The 25,080-nt window shown below is 44.7% G+C and overlaps 1 protein-coding gene across 6 annotated transcripts in view; it reads left to right on the top strand.

The window, feature by feature from the left end:
• The window catches only part of GIGYF2 (GRB10 interacting GYF protein 2), a 150,922-nt gene that overhangs the window by 22,167 nt on the left and 103,675 nt on the right, over nucleotides 1–25,080 (top strand). For all 6 annotated transcript variants that reach the window (XM_073674502.1, XM_073674501.1, XM_073674499.1 and 3 more), the window contains exons 2-5: nucleotides 3,864–3,945; nucleotides 7,208–7,337; nucleotides 9,919–10,014; nucleotides 15,407–15,527. In XM_073674502.1, the coding sequence (XP_073530603.1) occupies nucleotides 3,905–3,945; nucleotides 7,208–7,337; nucleotides 9,919–10,014; nucleotides 15,407–15,527 (388 nt within the window). In that variant the 5' untranslated portion in view covers nucleotides 3,864–3,904. The remainder of the gene's footprint in view (nucleotides 1–3,863; nucleotides 3,946–7,207; nucleotides 7,338–9,918; nucleotides 10,015–15,406; nucleotides 15,528–25,080) is intronic.

Raw genomic sequence — 25,080 nt, 5'->3', positions numbered from 1 at the left:
GTCATCAAAGCAAAAGGTGGTTACTTTGAAGAACCTAGAATATAAGACATATTTTCAGTTGTTTCACACTTTTTTGTTAAGTATATAATTCCACGTGTGTTAATTCATAGTTTTGATGCCTTCAGCGTGAATGTACAATTTTCATAGTCATGAAGATACAGGAAAATCTTTAAATGAGAAGGTGTGTCCAAACTTTTGGTCTGTACTGTACCTGCTGACAGATTCCCTTTTAAAGTGAGAGCACTGCTTAGCAAGTGCTCTCACTCTCAAAGCACTTTATGCCTCATTTGCATATTAAAATGCTAAATACTCAGGAATGCAACAACAGATTAGAAGATAAGGGGTCAATTGATTTATACTTCAAAGACCTGCATGGCCATATATATGGTTTGGCGGGAAGGGGGGTGCGGGCGGGTGATCTTACCGACGATACCCCCTAAGGCTATGTGCACATGGTGCTTTTGTTCACATGATCAGGGTTTTTCCTTACAGAATTTCATGTGCGTTAAGGCTGTGTGCCCACGTAGCGTTTTTCAAGCGTTTATGCTGCGGAATTTCCGCAGCGGAAACGCTTGTAAAACGCTAGGTAATCCGCACCCCATGGTCCCCAAGGGGATTCCGCATGTTCTATGCACATGCTGCGGATTTTTCCGCAGCGTTTATGCTACGTACAAAAATCCGCAGCATGTCATTTAATTTTGCGGAAGCGCAGCGGAACTCCCGCCATTGACTTGCATTGAGACGCATAGAAACCGCGACTGTACATTTGTACAAGCGGCTTCTATGCGTCTCTATGTGCGGATGGTACCCAGTTCTGGAGGAGAGGAGACTCTCATCCAGACCTGGGTACCATTGTACCTGTAAAAAAAGAATAAAATAACAAATAAAGTTTATACTCACCTGTCCGGCGTCTTCTCTCTGAATGCCAGCAGCGCTGAAGGACCTGCGGTGACGTCACAGTCATGTGACCGCAGGCCCTTCACCGCTCTGTCTCGCGATATGCCGGCAGCCGGGAACCAGCCAGGAAGCAGCGCTGCAGCCACGCCGGGGCCTCGGGGGTGAGTATAGCTTTATTTGTTTTAATTTTTACGGTTCACACTGTATAAATCCATGCTGTTTGCATGGATTTATACAGTGTGACCTAGTTGTCAAGCACTTTCCAAGTGATGCTATCGCCTGGAAAGTGCTTGTCAATCTGCATGCGGAAACGCATGTGAATCCGCATGTGGATCCGCATGTATTCTGCAGGAAAAACGCATGCACAATCTGCATGCGTTTTTTTCTGCCAGGGAGATGCAGAAATGCTGCAGAAATTTTCTGCTTCATTTCTGCATCGTGGGCACATAGCCTAAGGCTGTGTGCCCACGTAGCGTTTTTCAAGCGTATATGCTGCGGAATTTCCGCAGCGTAAACGCTTGAAAAACGCATGTATATCCGCACCCCATGGTCCCCAATGGCATTCCGCAATGTCAATGCCCATGCTGCGGATTTTTCCGCAGCGTATATGCTGCAGTCAAAAATCCGCAGCATGTTCATTAATTTTGCGGAAGCGCTGCGGAATCAATGTGCGGATGGTACCCAAGTCTGGAGGAGAGGAGACTCTCCTCCAGACCTGGGTACCAAAGAACCTGTAAAAAAAAGAATAAAATAAAGTTTATACTTATCTTCTGATGTTTTCCCTCCGTCGCGCTGTTGTCTGAAGGACCTGCCACGTCATTGAGTCATGTGACCCACCACATGACTCAATGACGTCACCGCAGGTCCTGCACACAACAGTGTGAGCCGCTCAAGCCTCCGGACGGGGCAGAGAATGCATCAGAAGGTGAGTATAAAGTTTATTTTTTTATTTTTTACCATTCTGAACAAGTTGTCAAGCACTTTTCCAAGTGATGCTTGGAGAAGTGCTTGATAACCCGCATGCGGAAATGCATGCAAAGACGCCTCACAAACGCTTCTACCTGGCGGGAAAACCGCATGTAATATCCGCATGCGATTTTCCCGCCAGGGAGAAGCGTAAAAAATATGCTTCAGGTCCGCAACGTGGGCACATAGCCTTAGGCTATGTGCCCACGTTGCATTTATGAAGCAGAAAATTTCTGCTGCATAAATGCAAGTCCTCTCCCGGAAAAACGCATGCGGAATTCCGCACGCGTTTATCGCGCATTTTTCGCGCGTTTATCACGCGTTTTCCACATGCGGAATTGCCTTGCGTTTTTTATTCATTGGACAAAGGCAATTCCGCTTGCGGAAACGCAAAATTAAATGACATGCTGCGGAGTTTTGAACGCAGCATAAACGCTGCGGAAAAATCCGCAGCATGTGCATAGAAGTTGCGGAAACCCATTGGGGATCATGGGGTGTGGGTTACCAAGCATTTTACAAGCGTTTCCGCTGCGGAAATTCCGCATCAAAAACGCTTGAAAAACGCTACGTGGGCACACAGCCTAAATGAAGCAGCATGTACTGTACATTCTTTTTGTGTTTTTGCCTGCGTTTTTCCTATACAATGCATTGGAAACAACGCATGGCAAAAATGAATGAAAACGCATAAAAAAGGCTGCGGAATTTCTGCAGCGTTTTTTGGTGCCAATAGGTGCAGAACCTTGCAAAAATGCTGATCATGCGCACATAGCCTAAAGGGCTGCCTGGTGAAAGAATTGACATTCTGCAGATTTATATCTGCAAGTCACAAATAAGCACCGTGTGCATGAAACTTCAGGATTCTCATTCATTTTTCTGACATCAGGAATCCTTTCAGGTTTTGTGACAAATCTGCACTGAAATAATACAGCAAAAACGCAACGTGTGAACACAGCCTAAAGTGGGAGAAAAAGAACTTTCTCAGCTTTGCAATATTGTTTCTTGTTTACCCAGAGATCATTGTGCTGCTTGAATCTAATATTAACTGTACACCAGTGACTAATAAAGCAGACATCACACTTTTACCCAAGAATCCCCCGGCTACTAATGATTTTTACTTCTTTCCAGGCAATTCATGGTTATCTGTATTAATGTTAAAATGCTCTTGAATCAGACGGGGGCGCTATAAAGGGATCTGCTGTCTGAACCACATGCAGCATTAATAAGGGGTGCTTTATCACTTTCAGATTGTGCTTTTCTCCACGTTTGTGGGTACCTTCGGGGCTTGCGTCCGAATCCCCTTGCAAAACCTGTTTCGGACGTATGCGTTAACAGGGCCATAGACTATAATGGTGCCGACAGTGCGAACATGTGCTCTGATGTGCATCAGTTTTGGGTGTATACGCTTACTGGAGGCGGACACCCAGACAGTCTACTCTTTCTGAGTATCCGCCTGAAAATGATGCACATCAGAGCACACGTTTACACTGCTGGCATCATTATAATCTATGGCCCTGTCGATGCATACGTCCGAATCCCGTTTTGCGATAGGGTTCGGACTCTTGCCCTTGGAAAAGTGGAGAAAAGTGCAATGTGAAAGCGCCCTAAGGTAACGGCTGTGCGATTGCAGCCGTGTATGTTTTATTTTGTAATGTCGCAGAGAAATCATGCTTTGAAAAGCCACACGGGGACTGTGTATCGACTCAGGCAGGTCTTCGGCCGGCTTTTCCCAGCACTGACTGATGCCTTTTCCTATCAGTCACTTTGGGCAGGGAGAAGCCTCTGACTTGTCATCTGAGACACACAGTCCTCTGCCAGTTTTTCAAAGTATGTTTTCTCTGAGATTTGCAGAATTTCTGAGTAAGACCTATATGGCTGCAATTGTGCAACATGAATCTGATGACCGGTTCCTTTTAAGTCTCCTGTGTGGCTGTTATAGAGCCTCACTGTATGGTTAGTGTTGGTAAATGACGTATTTCTCATCAACCACTTTCATTTTTCAGATTTTCATTCTCTTGTATAAACAGAGGAAACAGAAAGCATTATGACAGCTGAGACTCAGACCCTGAATTTTGGCCCTGAGTGGTGAGTACTATTTTACTAGATAATGCTTCTTTTTATATTGGAAGGAAATTTTTCTTTATATTTTAATTTTATTTATTTTTTTAGAAAAGATAATGAACCTTTATTTACTTTCATGTATAGTAGTAATCTGCATGTGATTAGCATTTAGTCTGTAAGGAAAATAGTGTTTAGACCACGCCTGGCTGCCCTACTGTAACAGCTGTAATCACTCCCCGGTATACTGATTGACTGACTTCTCTCCAGCGTGTGCATCACAGACCGTCAATCAATGTGCCGGAGAGCGATTACAGCGTGTTCACACTACAGTGAGCAGTGACGGTTACTCCTCCCTGCACCACCACCACGGCTGGAAGCGATCAGCTATAGGAAAATGTAACTTCATTTTATTTAAGTAGCTGCTACTCCAGTAAGGCAGCCAGGTATGCTTTAAATGATATTATCCTATGGATTACCACTAATGTATATTTGCAGGTAAATAGCATTTCTGGAGCTGACAGATTGCCTTTAATGACTGCCATCTTTAAAGACCTGGCAAATGTATTAATGCTTGCAAGCTGCAGAGGACAAGCGACATACATCTATGAGATCATTGCTATGTAACAGTCTTTAGTTTTAACCTCAGATGGTTTAGAGTTTAATGCTAGAATCCTGGTCACTCCAGTTATTTTATCAGTCTAACTACTGTTTCGGAAAGCTTAACAGGTTGATTTGTCAGAAGTTTTGATCATCAGGGATTTGGATGCTGAGAAATTTCAGTCTCATTCACACACTGTGGAGAAAATCTGCGGTGTAAATTGACCAGTGCTGCAAATTTAAAACCCCTCAATTTTCTGTTGCTGATTTTACAGTGGATTCCTCCTTTTACAATGCACTTGTTTGAAAACGCTGTAGATTTTCCACTGCGGAAACTTTCCAGCAGGAACAGACTGTGTGCATATGTCCTCGGGGTGCTCTTTCTGATGGCGGTGTACAAGAGTGACCAACATGATTCGTCAGGTGTCTTATCAGGGTTAAGCAGGAACACTTTGAATTCTACAATTCTCTCGCCACTAGGAGGAGCTCCATGCATACAAATGTGCTGATCTGATACTTAGCATAGTTCAGACCAGTGGCACGACCATGCCACTGATTCGAGCTTCAATCTTCATGAGCGCACTGCCCCTGGCCAACAGGAAGTCGGGAGGCAGAGGAGCGGTCCGCTCCTGAAGAAAGAACGTAAGACAGCATAAATGAGCTGACGGGTTCCCCTGAAAGATGAGTATTTTTTCACATATGAATAACAAAATTACAACCTTGATGCATACATTAACCTATTTTTCTTTTTTGTATGCTATGTCTCCTGTTTAGTAGTGCTGATCAGTCAGGGTCAGATTCCTTAGACCCCCGCACTGATCAGTCAAGCAAAGGAGCTGAAGCTTATCATTGGGAGCGAGCAGAAGGTTCTTTAGGAATTCTGTGTGTCCATAGATCACGTTACTTGCGCTCAGTGATATATACATACATACACTAATCAACACCACTATACAGTTGCTATATCTTACAGGCATGTTGGTGCATACACCTGATTTTTTTTTAAAGATGCTCCAGAGATCGGGGTTTTAACTTAGCCTAATAAATCCCTAGGTCTGCCATCATAAAGCCCCTCCTGTTTATGAAAGTCACAGAGCATGTGTCTTTAAACTGTAAAAGAGTAGGGGGTTGATAAGATTCACAGACATTCATGCTGTATAGGAGAGATGACATTCATGACCACATATACTGTAGATGGCTCTCTGACAGACAGCTGACTGTTATTCCTGCTCAGCGGAACAGGGATGTAAGCCTCTGTGAGAAAAAGGATGGGGCATGCTGAAATCCAACATGCCTACCCCTTCTTTTCTCCAGCATGCGCTGACAGGGGAGATCTAGAACACCACACACATATTAGGTGGCTGATAAAAGATGAATCAGCCAATGTTCATCCGATGTGTGCAGCCACCATGATGTTTCCTACTCCGGAGAAACTATGAAAGTAAAACTATTCATCTTGCTCCCCAACTTCAGTGCTGCTCCTCAGATATTGCAACTTTGTGAACATATATATAATTGATGTTGCGAAAAAAAATAAAAATAAAAGGCTTGGCACCATCGTAAAATTTAAATTGGATGGGGAATATGATGCTGCAGCGGGGAAGTGCCACAATACCCCAAAAATGCTGGTACTCAGCTATCAGTCCAAAAAATGGAAAAGTGTGCTAGAATTTTGTTTCAATGGCACTATCCGTTATAATAAAAAATCTCTTTATGCCAATGGGTTAAAACGGCATGTTGGGAGCATGCAAGGTGCAGTCATACGACCACCGTTTTGCCTTTCCAAACACTTTTACGGGTCGGCATCCTTTCATTGATGTTGTTGTGAACTCTTTACCAATAAAGTATCTCTTTAAACCTCCACCGTGCCTCTCCGGGATCTCTCCTCCTCACAAATCAATAGATAAAATGGGGCCCAATTAATAATGTGTTGCTTGTGGGTGAATTTTGTAGGTACATTTTACAAATATACAACTCTATGGCAGTGTGTGCTGTCTTATACACATGTCACTAGTAGAGAAGCCAGCCCTGTGGCATCACTATATGTCGTACAGCGCTGCCGCCCCTACTGGAAACTGCAGCAAAGCAGACAACATGATTCATAGCAGTTTTGTGCTGCGTTTTAGAAGCAAAAACAACATTGTCAAATGATTATTGTACACACTCATGCTCTTTAAAGGGTTTGTCTAGCTCTGGGGATAGAACTGCAGCTTGTCTAATCCTAATGTTATGTATTCTGCACACTTTTAGGATTTGGCTCCTCTTGTTGGTTTGAAAGATTGTCGCATGACCACATGTATGTGATTTGTGCACTCTGTCACGTATCGACAAGATTCTCATTCGCTTGTTTGAATGTTCCATTAAGAGGAGTGCATGAGAGTCTAGTCTGCACGTGACTGTGAGAATGCAAAGTGCATACTTGTGGTCACACGACAACCACTCGATCAGGCAAGCAGAGCCATATCCGTATGGTGTGTACGTTACACACAGTTCGGATTGGGCAACCTGCCATTCCCGGGGCTGAACAATCAACTTAAAATGTACATTCAGTTATCCAGAAAAGTCTTTAACCATGTGATCATTATTGCTATTGAACTATGTGATCATTATTGCTATTGAACTATGTGATCATTATTGCTATTGAACTATGTTGTATACTGCTTATAACAAGTCATGTGTTTTTATTTTTTAGGCTCAGGGCTTTGTCAAGCGGGGGCTCTGTTATATCCCCACCCCTCTCCCCAGCATTGCCAAAGTATAAACTTGCAGACTATCGGTACGGCCGGGAAGAGATGCTAGCACTTTATGTAAAGGATAATAAGGTAATGTATCACAATGTCTTGTCTTTGTTTCCTAGTTTGGGGGTAAGTTGTCATTTATATTGATGTTCTGAAACCACTTTATCAATCCGATGAAGCTAGTGAGATTTCATGGGGCTTTCATCTTATTCTTGACCAACTTCCTTAGTTGGGGCTCACAAACCTGACAACATATGTAAGGTATATGAAGGCTCAAATCATCCCCATTTTTGCCAGATCATAAAAATTTCATATTTGGCATCGCTGTGAGTGTAACCGTCTGACTACATAGACTGCTACAGTGAAGGAAATAATTATTTGATCCCTTGCTGTTTTTGTAAGTTTGCCCACTGACAAAGACATGAACAGTCTATAATTTTAAGGGTAGGTTAATTTTAATATTGAGAGATAGAATATCCCAAAAAAATCTAGAAAATCACGTATGAATTAGATACATTTATTTGCATTTTGCAGTGAGAAATAAGTATTTGATCCCTCTGGCAAACAACACTTAATACTTGGTGACAAAACCCTTGTTGGCAACCCTTGTTTTTGCAGTTGCGTAAACGCCGCGGAAACGCATGAAAAACGCATCGTGTGAACTCAGCCTTAGACTTGTTTTAAGAAATATCAAATCAATAAAATATAACATTTTTCTCTGGCTGGGGAGAAATGTAATTATTTTTAAGCCTGTAACCTTCATTAACCCCTTAATAAGGGTCTTTAATCCTTCCTGATGCTTTTTATGGTGCAAACACATGCATTTTGTATTCTGTTAATCTGCAGGGAGCAGGATTTAGGTCATAGGTCCTGGATCTAATAAAATCCAGATCAACTCTGATTGGAACAAATGTGTCAGAGTTTACTCTTGTACCTGCTAAGAATAAGAATGCTCCATCATGGGCTATTCTGACTTTTCTGGTGGTACCAGAAAAGGAAGAAGAATGGAAAAATACTACGGCAGAATTTAATTGAGCTCCTGATGGTCTGGAAATCCTTCTAATCTTCCTTGCAGCACAAATGAAAAATAGCCACATGCATGATCAGCTGAATTTTACCTGACAGGCTCTTGAGTCCCTAGCATTTAACCCTTTAGGGACCTGGGAAGTTTTTGTTTTTGTGCTTTCCTTTTTTCCTCTCCTTTCTTCAAGAGTCATAATGTTTTTTTTGTTTTTTTTTTATTGGGGAGTTGTAAAAGTCATTATCACCATTCATTTTCTCAAATAATCTACTGAAAAAACGGGAAAAAATTCCAAGTGCAGTACAATTGCAGGAGTAAAAAAAGCACAATTATATTGTTTTTGTGAGTTTTGCTCTTATGGCATTCATTTTGCAGTAAAAATGACCTGGCAACATAGTTTTTCAGGTCAGTATGATTGCGTCGATACCTAACGTGTCCTTTTTATTTTATGTTATGTTAGGGGTGATTTTTTTTTTAATTATGACTTTTTCACTTTTTTTTCTTCTCAGCTTTTTACACACAGTTTGAATAATTTTATCATTTGATAGATCAGACCTTCTCGAACACAATAATACCAATTTATTTATTTATTTTTTGTAATAAAAACATTTTTTTTTTTAAATTTTACTTTATTTTGTTATCCCCTCAGGGGGCTTGAACCTGCGATTGTTCAATCACTTGTACGTTAATATCACAGTATTGCAGTGTATAGTCAAATCAAATCGCCATTCTCCTATGAAATTCAGCCTGTGGCAGGCTATGCACAGGGACCATATCCATGACTGCTGGAGCCCCCTCTGACATACCATAAGAGAATAGGACTTTCTGCACTTCTTCTCGCAGTTGTCAGGTTATCCTGTGGATAGGTGATAACTGTTAATTCTGGGAATATCTCTTTATTGTGTGGTAGAAACATTGCAGTTCTTGTTCCACTTGGAGTAAGATTAAGGTAGAAGGACACAATGAAAAAACACATGGTAAAGTGCATAGTTTAGAAAAAGAAAATATTTAGACTTTTCATTTGGTATTTGAGTTAAAATATTTTATTTTTTCCCCCTTGGTGTCATCATCACTAACTATTCTTCATATAATGACAATGGCCCTTTTCTCAAAACTTAATTTGCACCAAATCTTTAGAGGACTTCAAATCTGCCACCCGATATTGTAAATTACGTAGATAAGAGTGGGGCACCAATGTGGCACGAAATGTTTAGTTTTGTGCAAATGTTTCACTTATACTTGTTGCAACATAAAAGTATTTTTTCCACTACTTTGTAAGATGACCATGACCTGTCTAGAATATGCAACCTTTTTGTGAATTTTATAGAAATGCAATAATGTGGTATTTCACCCCAAGAGGTTAACGATGATCCCTCCCCTTTTTCTCATCATCTTTCAGTTTTGAAGTAGGTACTAAAAATTTATGTATTAAATGGGGAAAAACATTGACAAATTTGATGAACACATTTATTACAAGGAAATGTCTCAAATTAGACAAACGTTTGGGCACAAACACAGTCGTAGATTTCCCTGTCAGTGTTTTATTAAACTTTATAGGAAAGAAATTTAGATAATCTTTTACAGTTTGGGCTGGTTGTTAGGATTAATTGTGCATGGACCTAATTAGTTTGTTTTGTTCTGTAGGTTCCTTCAGATCTTTTGGACAAAGAGTTTTTGCCTATTTTGAAAGAGGAGCCCCTACTACCTTTGGCACTTGTTCCATTTACTGAGGAGGAGCAGGTAAGGGTCATATAGATAAAAGTATTCAGTAACTTGTTACTGATCAAGCTTCCCCTCATTAAACATTTTTCCTCTCCAATCTATTCTGAATGCTGCAGCCAGGCTCATTTTCTTGTGCAGCTGCTAAACTGATGCCTCCACCCTGCCCCAGTCTTTGCACTAGTAGTCCATCCACTATAAAATACAGTATGATCTTTATACTCTCACCAACAAAAGTTCTCCTTAGTGCTATATCCGTTATCTGTCTACCACTCTAACTATGCTCTCTATTCTGCTAAAGCGTCTAAGGGCTCATACTCAACTGTGAGAATAACTGACAAGTGCAATCCGATAAAATATCTAACTAATGTTGTTCTATGGGTCCCTGCTCATATGCGATTTTTTTTTTTCTCAGCTTGGATCCGATCGAAATCGGACTGAGAAAAAAATTGCGGCATGCTGCGTTTTGCCACTTATTTTTGACAAGACTCGCGAGAAAAAATTGCACGGCTCTCGGACCATGCGAGTGCTGTCCAATTTTTACACGTCCGTTTCTTTGAAAAAACGACAATTCATCAGCCGCTTACAGTAAAATCACAGCGGGACTCGACATTATAGAATAGAGAGAATAGATAGATGTCAGTGACATATAATTAGTGCAGTGAATGTGTAGCTTACTGTACCTGTATTTTAGCAATAAAATAATTTCTGAAAAAAAAATGGCGTGGGATTCCCCGTAATTTTATTAACCAGCAGAGGGAAAGTGGACAGCTGGGGGCAGATGTTTACAACCTAGGAAGGGGGTAATACCCATGGAGTTTCCTAGGCTATTAATTTACTGGTTATTAAAATGGGAGACCCCACAAAAAAAAAAAAAAAAATGACTTTGGGTTCCCCTCTATTTTAACAACCAGCAAAGGCTAGGCAGACAGCTGGGGCAGATATTAATAGCCAATAAGGGACCATGGATATTGGCACTCTCCCAGACTACAAACATTAGCTTTCAGCCGCCCCAGAAAAGTGCCTATTCTGGCACTTGGCCTCCGCTCTTCCCACTTGCCCTGGTGCGGTGGCAAGTGGGATAATATGGTTGGGGTTGATGTCAGCTTTGTATTGGCAGCTGACATCAAGCCCAGGGATTAGTATTGGAGAGGCGTCTATAAGACACCCCCATTACTAACCCCATAATCAAATAGTTAAATAAATTACAAACACAAAATAAAACACAGACTCCTTTATTAAATCTACATTTACCAAAAACCCTTATACTTACCATAACGCCCAATCCATTGAAGCTCATGTCACCTGTAAAAAAAAGAAATAAAAATAAAGCAACATAATCCTCACCTGTCCCCGACGTGAAGATAATCCATTTGTCCCTTGACGTGTCTAGCTCTGCTATATCTATATGGCTGGCTGAATTGTTGCATGATGCGACTATTCAGCTTGCCATCCAGCAGAGACACTGAGCTGAGAGTGCTTGGGCACTTCAGTGCCTCGCGGTAACGTGATAAAGTTGAGCGGAGTTCATAGGCAATGAACTCCTTTCACCTCAATGCTGTCAGCGCAAGCGCCGTGGGAAAGTTATCACCGCGCTCACGCTGACGTCATTGAGATGAATGGAGTTCATTAGATATGAACCCCGCTCAACTTTATCACTTCAACGCGAGTCGCTGAGATGCGCAAGCACGCAAAGCTTAGGGTCTCTGCTGAATGGAAGGCTGTATAGTTGCATCATGCAACAATTCAGCCTGTCATTTAGATGTACCAGAGCTAGACGCGTCGCGGGACAAATGGATTATTATCTTGATGTCAGCTGCCAATACAAAACTGACATCAATCCCAACCCTATTATAGATGCGCCTTTTCTGGGGCGGCTAAGAGCTGATGTTTCTAGCCTGGGAGGGGGCCAATATCCTTGGCCCCTTCTTAGGCTATTAATATCAGCCCCCAGCTGTCTGCCTAGCCTTTGCTGATTGTTAAAATAGGAAGGGGGACCCCATGTCATTTTTTTTTTAAGGGGGGGGGTGCCCCATTTTAATAACCAGCAAAGGCTAAGTATACAGCTTAGAGTTGTAGCCTGGGAAACGCCATGGGTATTACCCCCTTCCCAGGCTATAATCATCAGCCCCAGCTGTCTTCTTTCTCTCTGCTGGTTATTAAAATTTAGGGGGACCCCACGCCATTTTTTACAGAAAAATTATTTATTTTATACTAAAATATACATGCATAAACACATATACATATATACACACATATACATACATGCACACACATATATATATATATACACACTGCTCAAAAAAATAAAGGGAACACTTAAACAACAGAATATAACTCCAAGTAGATCAAACTTCTGTGAAATCAAACTGTCCACTTAGGAAGCAACACTGATTGACAATCAATTTCACATGCTGTTGTGCAAATGGAATAGACAATAGATGGAAATTATTGGCAATTATCAAGAAACCCTCAATAAAGGAGTGGTTCTGCAGGTGGGGAGCACAGACTACATCTCAGTACCAATGCTTTCTGGCTGATGTTTTGGTCACTTTTCAATGTTGGTTGTGCTTTCACACTCGTGGTAGCATGAGACGGACTCTACAACTCACAGAAGTTGCTCAGGTAGTGCAGCTCATCCAGGATGGCACATCAACACGCCTACTCACCTTCCTCCCCTCTGCTACAGCGCTGCGTCCTGTGTGCCAGCATCTCACCTCAGCATCTGAGCAGCGCATGACATCACTGCCATGCGCCCTCAGACGCTGAGGTGAGGTGCCGGGATATTCACTTCTCTCCATGCCGGGACTATGCACGTGGAGAGGAGAGAATAGTCAGTCATTCTCCTTCATAGCGCAGTGTGAGTCGCAGCTGCCGCTTCCTGCAGCGGCTCTGTTATCACATGTGCCCCCTACTAAAGAGATTGAATATTCACTTCTCTGCGCGCCCATGGGTGTGGAGAAGAATGAATATTCATTCTCTCTAATAGCAGGCACAGAGGATCGCTGAGCCGTTGCAGGAAGCGGCAGCTGCGACTCACACTGCGCTATTAAAGAGAATGAATATTCACCCCTCTCCACTCCCATGGGCGTGGAGAGGGGTGAATATTCATTTTCTTTAGCAGATGGCACACGTGGTAGCTGCAGCACTGGCTACTGCCTGTGCCCGCTCCTCCGCCACTTCAACCCCCCCCCCCACCCCACTGGTATATACTCTATATAGAAGTATATATAAGTATATACCCGAGTATAAGCCGAGGAGGCTATTTCAGCATAAAAATTGTGCTGAAAAAGTCTTCTTATACTCGAGTATATACGCAGTTTTCTGTATATTAAAAGATCTTGGAGCTGACTTTAAATCTGGTATTGTTGTAGGCGTTATAACTCAAAGAATAGAGTTGTCTTATCTTTTTATCGCACCTTTTAAATTGCTTTTTTTTAATTCGTTCTGACTCCCAAAAATAAAAATATAAACTGATCAAAAAATGATAAGCCATCATACAGCTGTCGACCAAAAAAAATTAATATGGTACTTATAAATCTCAGAATATGGTGTTGCAAGGACCATATGTATATGTGTGTGTTTCTTGTAGCTATCTATAAGCTTCGTGCACGCCTCAGCTGGAATTTTCTCCCACTCTTCCTTTGCAGTTTGTTCAAGCTCTTGAATGTTTGCAGGGTTCTTTTTCCCAATGGCAGATTTCAGCTCACCCCAAAGATTTTCAGTGGGATTGAGATCAGGACTCATTGCTGGCCATTTTAAAACAGTCCATTTTTTTATTTTTCAACCATTCCTGTGTATTTTTGGATGTGTGCTTTGGGTTATTGTTTTGCTGGAGGACCTGTGATCTTCGACTCAAACCAAGTTTTCTTACACTGGATAGGATATTTTGCTCTAAAATCTCTTGATAATTCTCGGATTACATGATTTCTGTGATACGGTGAAGGCCTCCAGTACCAGACACAGCAAAGCAACCCCACAGCATTATGGATCCTCCACCATTCTTAACAGTTGGTAAGGTGTTCTTTTCCTTATAGGCTTCATTGTGCTGTCTGTAAACAAAGGGTTGCTTTGCAATGCCAAAAAGCTCTACTTTTGTTTCATCTGTCCACAGAACATTTTTCCAGAAGTATTGTGATTTGTCAAGGTGCTCTTTGCAAAGATCAGTCGTTCCTTTTTATGTCTTTTTTTCAGCAATGGATTCTTCCGCTCATAAAGCTATGGTTGGTTTAGTGTAGTGCGTATGGTACTTGTGGAAACCATGACCCTAGACTGTTCCAGGTTGGCCTTCAGGTTTTTGGATGTTTGATGTGGTGTTTTTTTCCACCATTCGCACCAACCTTGTCAATTTTACTCTCTCCCCCATGTCCAGGGAGGTTCTTTACTTTTCCATGCTTGGCAAACTTCTTAACATTGCACACTGTTAAAACTGGGATACCAAAGTCTTTGGAGATGGCCTTTGGAAGTCTTGTGTTTCCTAATAGCAGTTCTGATGTCCCCAGACAGCTTCTTTGTCATCACCAGTTTGACAAAGGATCGGGGCCTACCATGTGGCTTTTTAAACCGGTGAAGTCATCATTAATTGGCTAATTCATGTCACATGGGCACCAACAATTAATCACAGGAGAATCTCTTCTGTGATTTGCCACAGGCGAGTCAAATTTCCATACTAAATTAATGTAAAGGGTGCCAATACCAGTGTCACAGCAAGCGTTAGGTTTTTCTATTTTTCCCTTCCATTGTTTATGGTTTTAAATTATTGTTTATCATTTGCTCTTTTGTATTTAACACTAGCGCTCTATACAAAAAACTGTTTCACTTGATTCATTTTTTTTCAGGAGATATTCTATAGTAGAATTTTGCTGATGATGAAATTATTATGAAGGGGGGGGGGATTTCTTTGAAAATCCTGGAAAATGCTCATGTTCTTTCCATATTACTGTTTTACAATAAATGAAATAGTATGGGGCGCAATAGTGCTGAAACCGATGGTCACTCGTGAAAATGATAATGAAAATCACTGATCTTGTGGAGTTGTGAAATGCACAACTGATTTAGAAAATGTAGAATGTAGTGATGAAATGAGGTGCTTCAGCAGACATAAGTCCCTCTGGGATCTTGAGCGAATAATCAGTAAATGGATAAGATGATGCCCATGGATGCCGCTTGTGCCAACATGTATATATGGACATCTTTTGTATAGTGAACAGTAGCTATGTACCTGATGAAGCGAACGGGACGTCCGAGAAACGCGTAGTATTATAGCCTTTCGATGAAAGTTATTTGCACCAATCCTCCTTTACTCATTCTGGAGGAAGCGCGGCATCCACAGGCATCATCTTATCCATTTACTGATATTACGGTTTTGTACTTTGATGTTCTAACTTTATTTTTTGTTTTTCTATTTCAACAGAGAAACTTCTCAATGTCCGTTAACAGTGCTGCTGTGCTGCGCCTTATGGGGAGGGGCAGTGGTGTAGGAGGGGGAACAGTAGTAGGGGCTCCTAGAGGTCGGAGTTCCTCCAGAGGTCGAGGTAAGTTATTTTTTTGACATTCTCTGTTCCTAAATGGATATTGCTCATGGCTGTAAGTGCATAAAACAGCAATGATTCATAGCCTATTTATAATTATAAGTGAAAACTTTGGACATGCATTAAACACATTTACAGTTTGCTAGTTGCAATTGAAGATTCAGCATGCTTGCTGACATATTCCTCTTTAATAGCTTAGATTATCTCCTAATAGTGCAGTAGATTGGCCATTTCTCATATACTATGTTAAAGGGGTTGTCCGGCCTTCGAGTACAAGTCTGCAGTTACTCTGTGACTACAGGCCTTGTGAATCCTCACAGCACGTGCACTACGCACTGTGAGGTTTCTCTGGTGCCTCCACGTGATCTCCAGTATGTTATTTACGTACATGCGGTCACGTGCTGACTAGACGTGCTTGGCCTTGCTCAATGCTGCTGTATTGAGCGAGGCCAAACATGTCTAGTCGGAATGTGGCCGGAAGTATGCAAATCACATACTTATTGTAACATGACCCCTCGCTCCCGCCACCGGAGAATTCTTATTGCGCACAGTGACTGCAGACTTGTACCCTAAGGCTAGACAACCTCTTTAAGGAAGTCTGAGTTAATCCTGTTCAGGATCCTCATCTCTTGGCTAAAGTAGAGAGCACTTCCTAAGAGAGCCTCTCTCTCCTTTCCTTTCCTACATTACACAAACAACCCACTGACTCCCACCCTGGAATCCAATGTCTGTCAGTAATGTGTGTTCAGTTTATGCATTAAAATACTTATTGGTTGGTTTCTTCTGCCGTTCCGGTCCTTTCCTGCATTATGTGACCTCATTTGTGACCAGACGCTCACAACAATATTGTGTAGACCAGAATTCACTTTTTCAATCCAAGTGTGAGACTGAAACTGTGATAGACTTGCAATAAAAAAGGAAGGAACGGTCTGCTGTGTTATCCGGAATGTCAGAGCTGTGCTCACATGGTGCTAAAGAGGGACCTGAGCAGCACTAGAAATGGCACAAGACAACAACTAGTAAATATTTTAATGCATGCGCTGTAGCTAACAGATGGGGATGAAAGATGAAAGGCCAGAGTAGTACTTTAAAACTGTTTTTGTCACACAAGGTGTGGGAAAGACCTAAGTGCAACATAAAGGGAAGAGGGGAAGGGGGGAGTGGAGACCTCCTAGGCTGATCTGATATCACCCTGTCTCCCCTACCATCCCTATATTGGTTCTTCACAAATTGCCACACAGGAACCTATCCCTGTATTTCCCTAGCGCTTGGCCCAGGATAAGGATGGGGGGATGAGCACTAGTCGATCCCCACTAACAACTAAAGACAACAAGGTAGACAGACACGGGGGAAAGATAACTTAGCTTGAGCTGACTTCAGAGAAATAACACACATTTCCTCTTAGCACCAGAGAGGAAGTAAACAAATTGCACTCGCTCCAAGCTTTCACAAGGAAACATTTGAATATCACCGGCACCGCCCTGTAGCAAAGTGAAACTATTTAAACACCCAGGCAAGGGTGTCAATTATAGCATTGCAGACAGCTAAGAAGGTGTCTGTAATGCCAAACGAAGAGATCTTCTGCAACCAACTGCAGGGCGACTGTCTGACACACGTGACAGTTTTTCAGAACTTTGATATTGATAATCTATTCTTAGTATAGGTCATAAATATTAGATTGGAGAGGGCCAGGCACCCACAAATCAACTTCGGCGAGGACTCTATGTAAATAATGAACAGGGCCTAATATTGGTCGTACTCGGGAACTTTAGATATGAATATTTTTTTTTTCTGAATATTTTTCATTAAATCTGTGTATATGTGCATATAATGTATTGAGTGAATTAATATACCGCTTCCTTCTCCAGTATTCAGCGCCGTTTTGCTCCTCTTCTCAGTGATGTCACCGCTCATCAGACTAGCTGGCTTACCGTGTGAGACTGAAGTCTCTTTTACAATGTAATCCTATGGACCATCGTTCTGACGCTCCATAGACTTACATTGTAAAAGCCATTTCCGGGTCACTCAGAGCACTGTGTGATCCAGAGAGTCTGCGGAGTGGGGGCGTCACTGAGGAGAGGAGCAGAACAGCACTGTAACCCGGAGAGAGACATGATATTTGAGCATATTAATATATTCACACTACACACCATACTTATATACACAATTTTAATGCATGTAACGTGGGCTGCAGTACTTGGGAGCAGGCACTACACAGTGCACAGAGCGATGGCATCCTGGCTCCATACATCCGGCCGCTTTGGTATCTGGCAGCAGCCACTACACAGTGCACAGAGCGATGGCGTCCTGGCTCCATACATCCGGCTGCAGTGGTATCTGGCAGCAGACACTGCACAGTGCTCTGAACGATGGCGTCCTGGCTCCATACATCCGGCTGCTGTGGTATCTGGCAGCAGCCACTGCACAGTGCACAGAGCGATGGCGTCCTGGCTCCATACATCCGGCTGCTGTGGTATCTGGCAGCAGCCACTGCACAGCGCACAAAGCGATGGTGCCCTGGCTCCATACATCCGGCTGCTGTGGTATCTGGCAGCAACCACTACACAATGCACAGAGCGATGGCGTCCTGGCTCCATACATCCGGCTGATGAGGTATCTGGCAGCAGCCACTGCACAGTGCACAAAGCGATGGCGTCCTGGCTCCATACATCCGGCCACTGTGGTATCTGGCAGCAGCCACTGCACAGTGCACAAAGCGATGGTGTCGTGGTTCCATACATCCGGCCGCTGTGGTATCTGGCAGCAACCACTACACAATGCACAGAGCGATGGCGTCCTGGCTCCATACATCCGGCTGATGAGGTATCTGGCAGCAGCCACTGCACAGCGCACAAAGCGATGGCGTCCTGGCTCCATACATCCGGCCACTGTGGTATCTGGCAGCAGCCACTGCACAGTGCACAAAGCGATGGTGTCGTGGTTCCATACATCCGGCCGCTGTGGTATCTGGCAGCAGCCACTGCACAGAGCGATGGCGTCCTGGCTCCATACATCCGGCCGCTGTGGTATCTGGCAGCAACCACTACACAATGCACAGAGCGATGGCGTCCTGGCTCCATACATCCGGCTGATGAGGTATCTGGCAGCAACCACTACACAATGCACAGAGCGATGGCGTCCTGGCTCCATACATCCGGCTGATGAGGTATCTGGCAGCAACCACTACACAGTGCACAGAGCGATGGCGTCCTGGCTCCATACATCCGGCTGATGAGGTATCTGGCAGCAGCCACTACACAGTGCACAGAGCGATGGCGTCCTGGCTCCATACATCCGGCCGCTGTGGTATCTGAAATCAACCACTACACAGTGCTCTGAGCGATGGCGTCCTGGCTCCATACATCCGGCTGCTGTGGTATCTGGCAGCAGCCACTACACAGTGCACAGAGCGATGGCGTCCTAGCTCCATACATCCGGCCGCTGTGGTATCTGGCAGCAACCACTACACAATGCACAGAGCGATGGCGTCCTGGCTCCATACATCCGGCTGATGAGGTATCTGGCAGCAGCCACTACACAGTGCACAGAGCGATGGCCTCCTGGCTCCATATATCCGGCCGCTGTGGTATCTTGCAGCAGCCACTGCTCAGTGCACAGAGCGATGGTGTCCTGGCTCCATACATCCGGCTGCTATGGTATCTAGCAGCAGCCACTGCACAGTTCTCTGAGCTATGGCGTCCTGGCTCCATACATCCGGCCGCTGTGGTATCTAGCAGCAGCCACTGCACAGTGCTCTGAGCGATGGCGTCCTGGCTCCATACATCCGGCTGCTGTGGTATCTAGCAGCAGCCACTGCACAGTGCACAGAGCGATGGCGTCCTGACTCCATACATCCGGCTGCTGTGGTATCTAGCAGCAGCCACTGCACAGTTCTCTGAGCGATGGCGTTCTGGCTCCATACATCCGGCTGCTGTGGTATCTAGCAGCAGCCACTGCACAGTGCACAGAGCGATGGCCTCCTGGCTCCATATATCCGGCCGCTGTGATATCTGGCAGCAGCCACTACACAGTGCACAGAGCGATGGCGTCCTGGCTCCATACATCCGGCTGCTGTGGTATCTTGCAGCAGCCACTGCACAGTGCACAGAGCGATGGCGTTCTGGCTCCATACATCCGGCTGCTGTGGTATCTAGCAGCAGCCACTGCACAGTTCTCTGAGCGATGGTGTCCTGGCTCCATACATCCGGCTGCTGTGGTATCTAGCAGCAGCCACTGCACAGTGCACAGAGCGATGGCGTTCTGGCTCCATACATCCGGCTGCTGTGGTATCTAGCAGCAGCCACTGCACAGTGCACAGAGCGATGGCGTTCTGGCTCCATACATCCGGCTGCTGTGGTATCTAGCAGCAGCCACTGCACAGTGCACAGAGCGATGGCGTTCTGGCTCCATACATCCGGCTGCTGTGGTATCTAGCAGCAGCCACTGCACAGTGCACAGAGCAATGGCGTCCTGGCTCCATACATCCGGCCACTGTGGTATCTGGCAGCAGCCACTGCACAGCGCACAAAGCGATGACGTCCTGGCTTAATACATCCGGCTGCTGTGGTATCTAGCAGCAGCCACTGCACAGTTCTCTGAGCTATGGCGTCCTGGCTCCATACATCCGGCCGCTGTGGTATCTAGCAGCAGCCACTGCACAGTGCTCTGAGCGATGGCGTCCTGGCTCCATACATCCGGCTGCTGTGGTATCTAGCAGCAGCCACTGCACAGTTCTCTGAGCGATGGCGTTCTGGCTCCATACATCCGGCTGCTGTGGTATCTAGCAGCAGCCACTGCACAGTGCACAGAGCGATGGCCTCCTGGCTCCATATATCCGGCCGCTGTGATATCTGGCAGCAGCCACTACACAGTGCACAGAGCGATGGCGTCCTGGCTCCATACATCCGGCTGCTGTGGTATCTTGCAGCAGCCACTGCACAGTGCACAGAGCGATGGCGTCCTGGCTCCATACATCCGGCTGCTGTGGTATCTGGCAGCAGCCACTACACAGTGCACAGAGCGATGGCGTCCTAGCTCCATACATCCGGCCACTGTGGTATCTGGCAGCAGCCACTGCACAAGCACAAAGCGATGGTGCCCTGGCTCCATATATCCGGCCGCTGTGATATCTGGCAGCAGCCACTACACAGTGCACAGAGCGATGGCCTCCTGGCTCCATATATCCGGCCGCTGTAGTATCTGGCAGCAACCACTACACAATGCACAGAGCGCTGGCGTCCTGACTCCATACATCCGGCTGATGAGGTATCTGGCAGCTGCCACTACACAGTGCACAGAGCGATGGCCTCCTGGCTCCATATATCCGGCCGCTGTAGTATCTAGCAGCAGCCACTGCACAGTTCTCTGAGCGATGGCGTTCTGGCTCCATACATCCGGCTGCTGTGGTATCTAGCAGCAGCCACTGCACAGTGCACAGAGCGATGGCGTTCTGGCTCCATACATCCGGCTGCTGTGGTATCTAGCAGCAGCCACTGCACAGTTCTCTGAGCGATGGCGTCCTGGCTCCATACATCCGGCTGCTGTGGTATCTAGCAGCAGCCACTGCACAGTGCACAGAGCGATGGCGTTCTGGCTCCATACATCCGGCTGCTGTGGTATCTAGCAGCAGCCACTGCACAGTGCACAGAGCGATGGCGTTCTGGCTCCATACATCCGGCTGCTGTGGTATCTAGCAGCAGCCACTGCACAGTGCACAGAGCGATGGCGTCCTGGCTCCATACATCCGGCTGCTGTGGTATCTAGCAGCAGCCACTGCACAGTTCTCTGAGCGATGGCGTTCTGGCTCCATACATCCGGCTGCTGTGGTATCTGGCAGCAGCCACTGCACAGTGCACAGAGCGATGGCGTTCTGGCTCCATACATCCGGCTGCTGTGGTATCTAGCAGCAGCCACTGCACAGTGCACAGAGCGATGGCGTCCTGGCTCCATACATCCGGCTGCTGTGGTATCTGGCAGCAGCCACTGCACAGTTCTCTGAGCGATGGCGTTCTGGCTCCATACATCCGGCTGCTGTGGTATCTGGCAGCAGCCACTGCACAGTGCACAGAGCGATGGCGTCCTGGCTCCATACATCCGGCTGCTGTGGTATCTGGCAGCAGCCACTGCACAGTTCTCTGAGCGATGGCGTTCTGGCTCCATACATCCGGCTGCTGTGGTATCTGGCAGCAGCCACTGCACAGTGCTCTGAGCGATGGCGTCCTGGCTCCATACATCCGGCTGCTGTGGTATTTAGCAGCAGCCACTGCACAGTTCTCTGAGCGATGGCGTCCTGGCTCCATACATCCGGCTGATCGTTGAGGGTGCACGTTGTTGGACCCTAATCGTCTGATCTTGATTACCTAAGTCCTGGAAGCCTCTTCAATTTTCACTAGTTGGATTAAAAAAACAAAAAAAAAAACAGCTATAGATTACATCTTGTCCCTGGGGGTCTCGACAGGGGGGCACTTTCTGACGTTTATTGCACTCTCTTTCTAACAAGGGATTCCATACGTAGCTATAGTGAATATATGCAGCATGTTTATAGGATATTTCTGTGTGCACCATGTCTTGACGACTGTACCAGGGACAGATGCTCATACAAATCAGCCCCTGATATCTTACCTGTAGGACAAAATGTTTCTGGATTTTTAGATGATAGGTGACTAGAGCGTTAATGATGGATGCACCACAAGCTAGCCACATCAGCACTACCCTTCTGGTTATACAGAGACTTATCAGTGCTGTAATTGGCTGTGGGATCTAATATCATAAACTTTGATCTAATTGCTCTATTCATGATTTGTATTATATTTCTTTGACATCTCCAGCATTGCTGAAGGGCAGTTTACTTTATGGCACACTGGTTTCATTCTTCTCTACAGTTTAATCAATTCTTATCCAGCGCCTTTAATGCATCCACTTTTCTTAAAGAAAATGTGTGATGAATATCATCCTTTTAGGTCTACAATCAGGGTGATCCAATCCATTACAACTGTGCAATATCTAAATGTGTAAAAGTTTTATGGAGCATGATTACATTATAGGCTAACCCTGATTCCCTTCGCTCCTCACGGACATCGGCTTATGTCTGTAGAAGACGCAGCATGATAGTATTCGGCTGGGTTGTTTCCTGAAACCCACAGTATGTGGTGGTCGGAAAATAAGAAATCACAAAGCCATTCTAAGGCCAAGTTCTCACAAGGCAAATTTGCTGCAGAAAGTTGCTTTGAGGGGGTTTTCAAAGTTCAGAATTAAAAATGTGACCAAAGCGGAAGACTGAAGGTGGGGGAAGGGGTTCTTCATTACAAAACAAGAAACGCTGGAAATTTCTTGACTTGCGACCTATATGTGGGACCCTGCCCTCAACATCTCTATTAATTAGTGCATTAATCAGTATTTTTAGTTGAAGCAGACAGAAAATTATATACTTATCTTTTAAACTGAACTTAATCATCTACTTTGATGTTCAGTACAAGGCTTCTCTTTGGCTGGGAGCTCGCCATCAAGAACAGGATCAGCTTTTCCAATTGTTGATATTCATGTAACTTTTAGCACATTTATTAATTTATGCTCCATTTTCTCATGACCCCCTTCTTTACTCCAAAGTAATATCATTTCTGCTGTGGGACTCATCTATTAATCCTTTGTGCCAGATTTTATGGCTCTCTGCACCATGCACATCAGTGATGGCCGGGATTTAGAGACAGAATTTGTAAATACGACAAATTTCATTCATTATGGTTTTATCTACTACCATGGCATTTTAAATTTTCCAACTGGAGTGTTTTCAATAGAGAAGAGTTTTTTTTATTTTCGGGGAGCTGAATTTTTCTTTCATTACAACCTTACCATACTCTCCTCTCCCTGCAAGGTTAACCTTGAAAGTACCACATGTGAAAAATGTCCCCTAGTAAATAAGCCGACGACAAGAGTTATGTATATGTGTCTGGTAGAAAGCACCTCTTTTTGCTAAATCAACTTGTGTGTCCATATTTCATTATTTCAAAGCATCAAAATTGACAATATCTCTGAGATAGATTCGTTACAAGAGGGCACATAAAGGGTTTTTTACACTTAACAATAATGTACACTGCTCAAAAAAATAAAGGGAACACTTAAACAACAGAATATAACTCCAAGTAAATCAAACTTCTGTGAAATCAAACTGTCCACTTAGAAAGCAACACTGATTGACAATCAATTTCACATGCTGTTGTGCAAATGGAATAGACAATAAATGGAAATTATTGGCAATTATCAAGACACCCTCAATAAAGGAGTGGTTCTGCAGGTGGAGACCACAGACCACATCGAAGTACCAATGCTTTATGGCTGATGTTTTGGTCACTTTTAAATGTTGGTTGTGCTTTCACACTTGTGGTAGCATGAGACGGACTCTACAACACACAGAAGTTGCTCAGATAGTGCAGCTCATCCAGGATGGCACATCAATGCGACCTGTGGCAAGAAGGTTTGCTGTGTCTGTCATAGCAGTGTCCAGAGGCTGGAGGCGCTACCATAGGAGGGCAACAACCCAGCAGCAAGACCACTACCTCTGCCTTTGTACAATGAGGAACAGGAGGAGCACTGCCAGAGCCCTGCAAAATAACCTCCAGCAGGCCACAAATGTGCATGTGTCTGCACAAATGGTTAGAAACCGACTCCTTGAGGGCCTGACATCCACAGATGGGGGTTGTGCACACAGCCCAACACAGTGCAGGATGCTTCGCATTTGCCACAGAACACCAGGATTGGCGAAGTCGCCACTGGCGCCCTGTGCTCTTCACAGATGAAAGCAGGTTCACACGTGACAGAGTCTGGAGACGCCGTGGAGAGCGATCTGTTGCCTGCAACATCCTTCAGCATGACCGGTTTGGCAATGGGTTAGTAATGGTGTGGGTGGTATTTATTTGGAGAGCCGCACAGCCCTCCATGTGCTTGCCAGAGGTAACCTGACTGCCATTAGGTACCAAGATGAGATCCTCAGACCCCTTGTGAGACCATATACTGGTGCGGTTGGCCCTGTGTTCCTCCTAATGCAGGGCAATGCCAGACCTCATGTGGCTGGAGTGTGTCAGCAGTTCTTGCAAGATGAAGGCATTGAAGCTATGGACTGGCCTGCCCGTTCCCCAGACCTGAATCCGATTGAGCACATCTGGGTCATCATGTCTCGCTCCATCCACCAACGTCACATTACACCACAGACTGTCCAGGAGTTGGCGGATGCTTTAGTCCAGGTCTGGGAGGAGATCCCACAGGAGACCATCCACAACCTCATCATGAGCATGCCCAGGCGTTGTAGGGAGGTCATACAGGCACGTGGAGGCCACACACAATACTGAGCCTCATTTTGACTTATTTTAAGGACATTACATCAAAGTTGGATCAGCCTGTAGTGTGTTTTTCCACTTTAATTTTGGGGGTGACTCCAAATCCAGGCCTCCATTGGTTAATGAATTTGATTTCCATTGATGATTTTTGTGTGATTTTGTTGTCAGCACATTCAACTTTGTACAGAACAAAGTATTCAATGAGAATATTTCATTCATTCAGATCT

This window comes from Phyllobates terribilis, unplaced genomic scaffold (genome assembly GCF_046119375.1).
Source record: "Phyllobates terribilis strain yellow unplaced genomic scaffold, ASM4611937v1 Scaffold_3__8_contigs__length_932513732, whole genome shotgun sequence".
NCBI classification, from domain to species: Eukaryota; Metazoa; Chordata; class Amphibia; order Anura; family Dendrobatidae; genus Phyllobates; species Phyllobates terribilis.
This window is presented reverse-complemented; position numbering and strand designations above follow the sequence as displayed.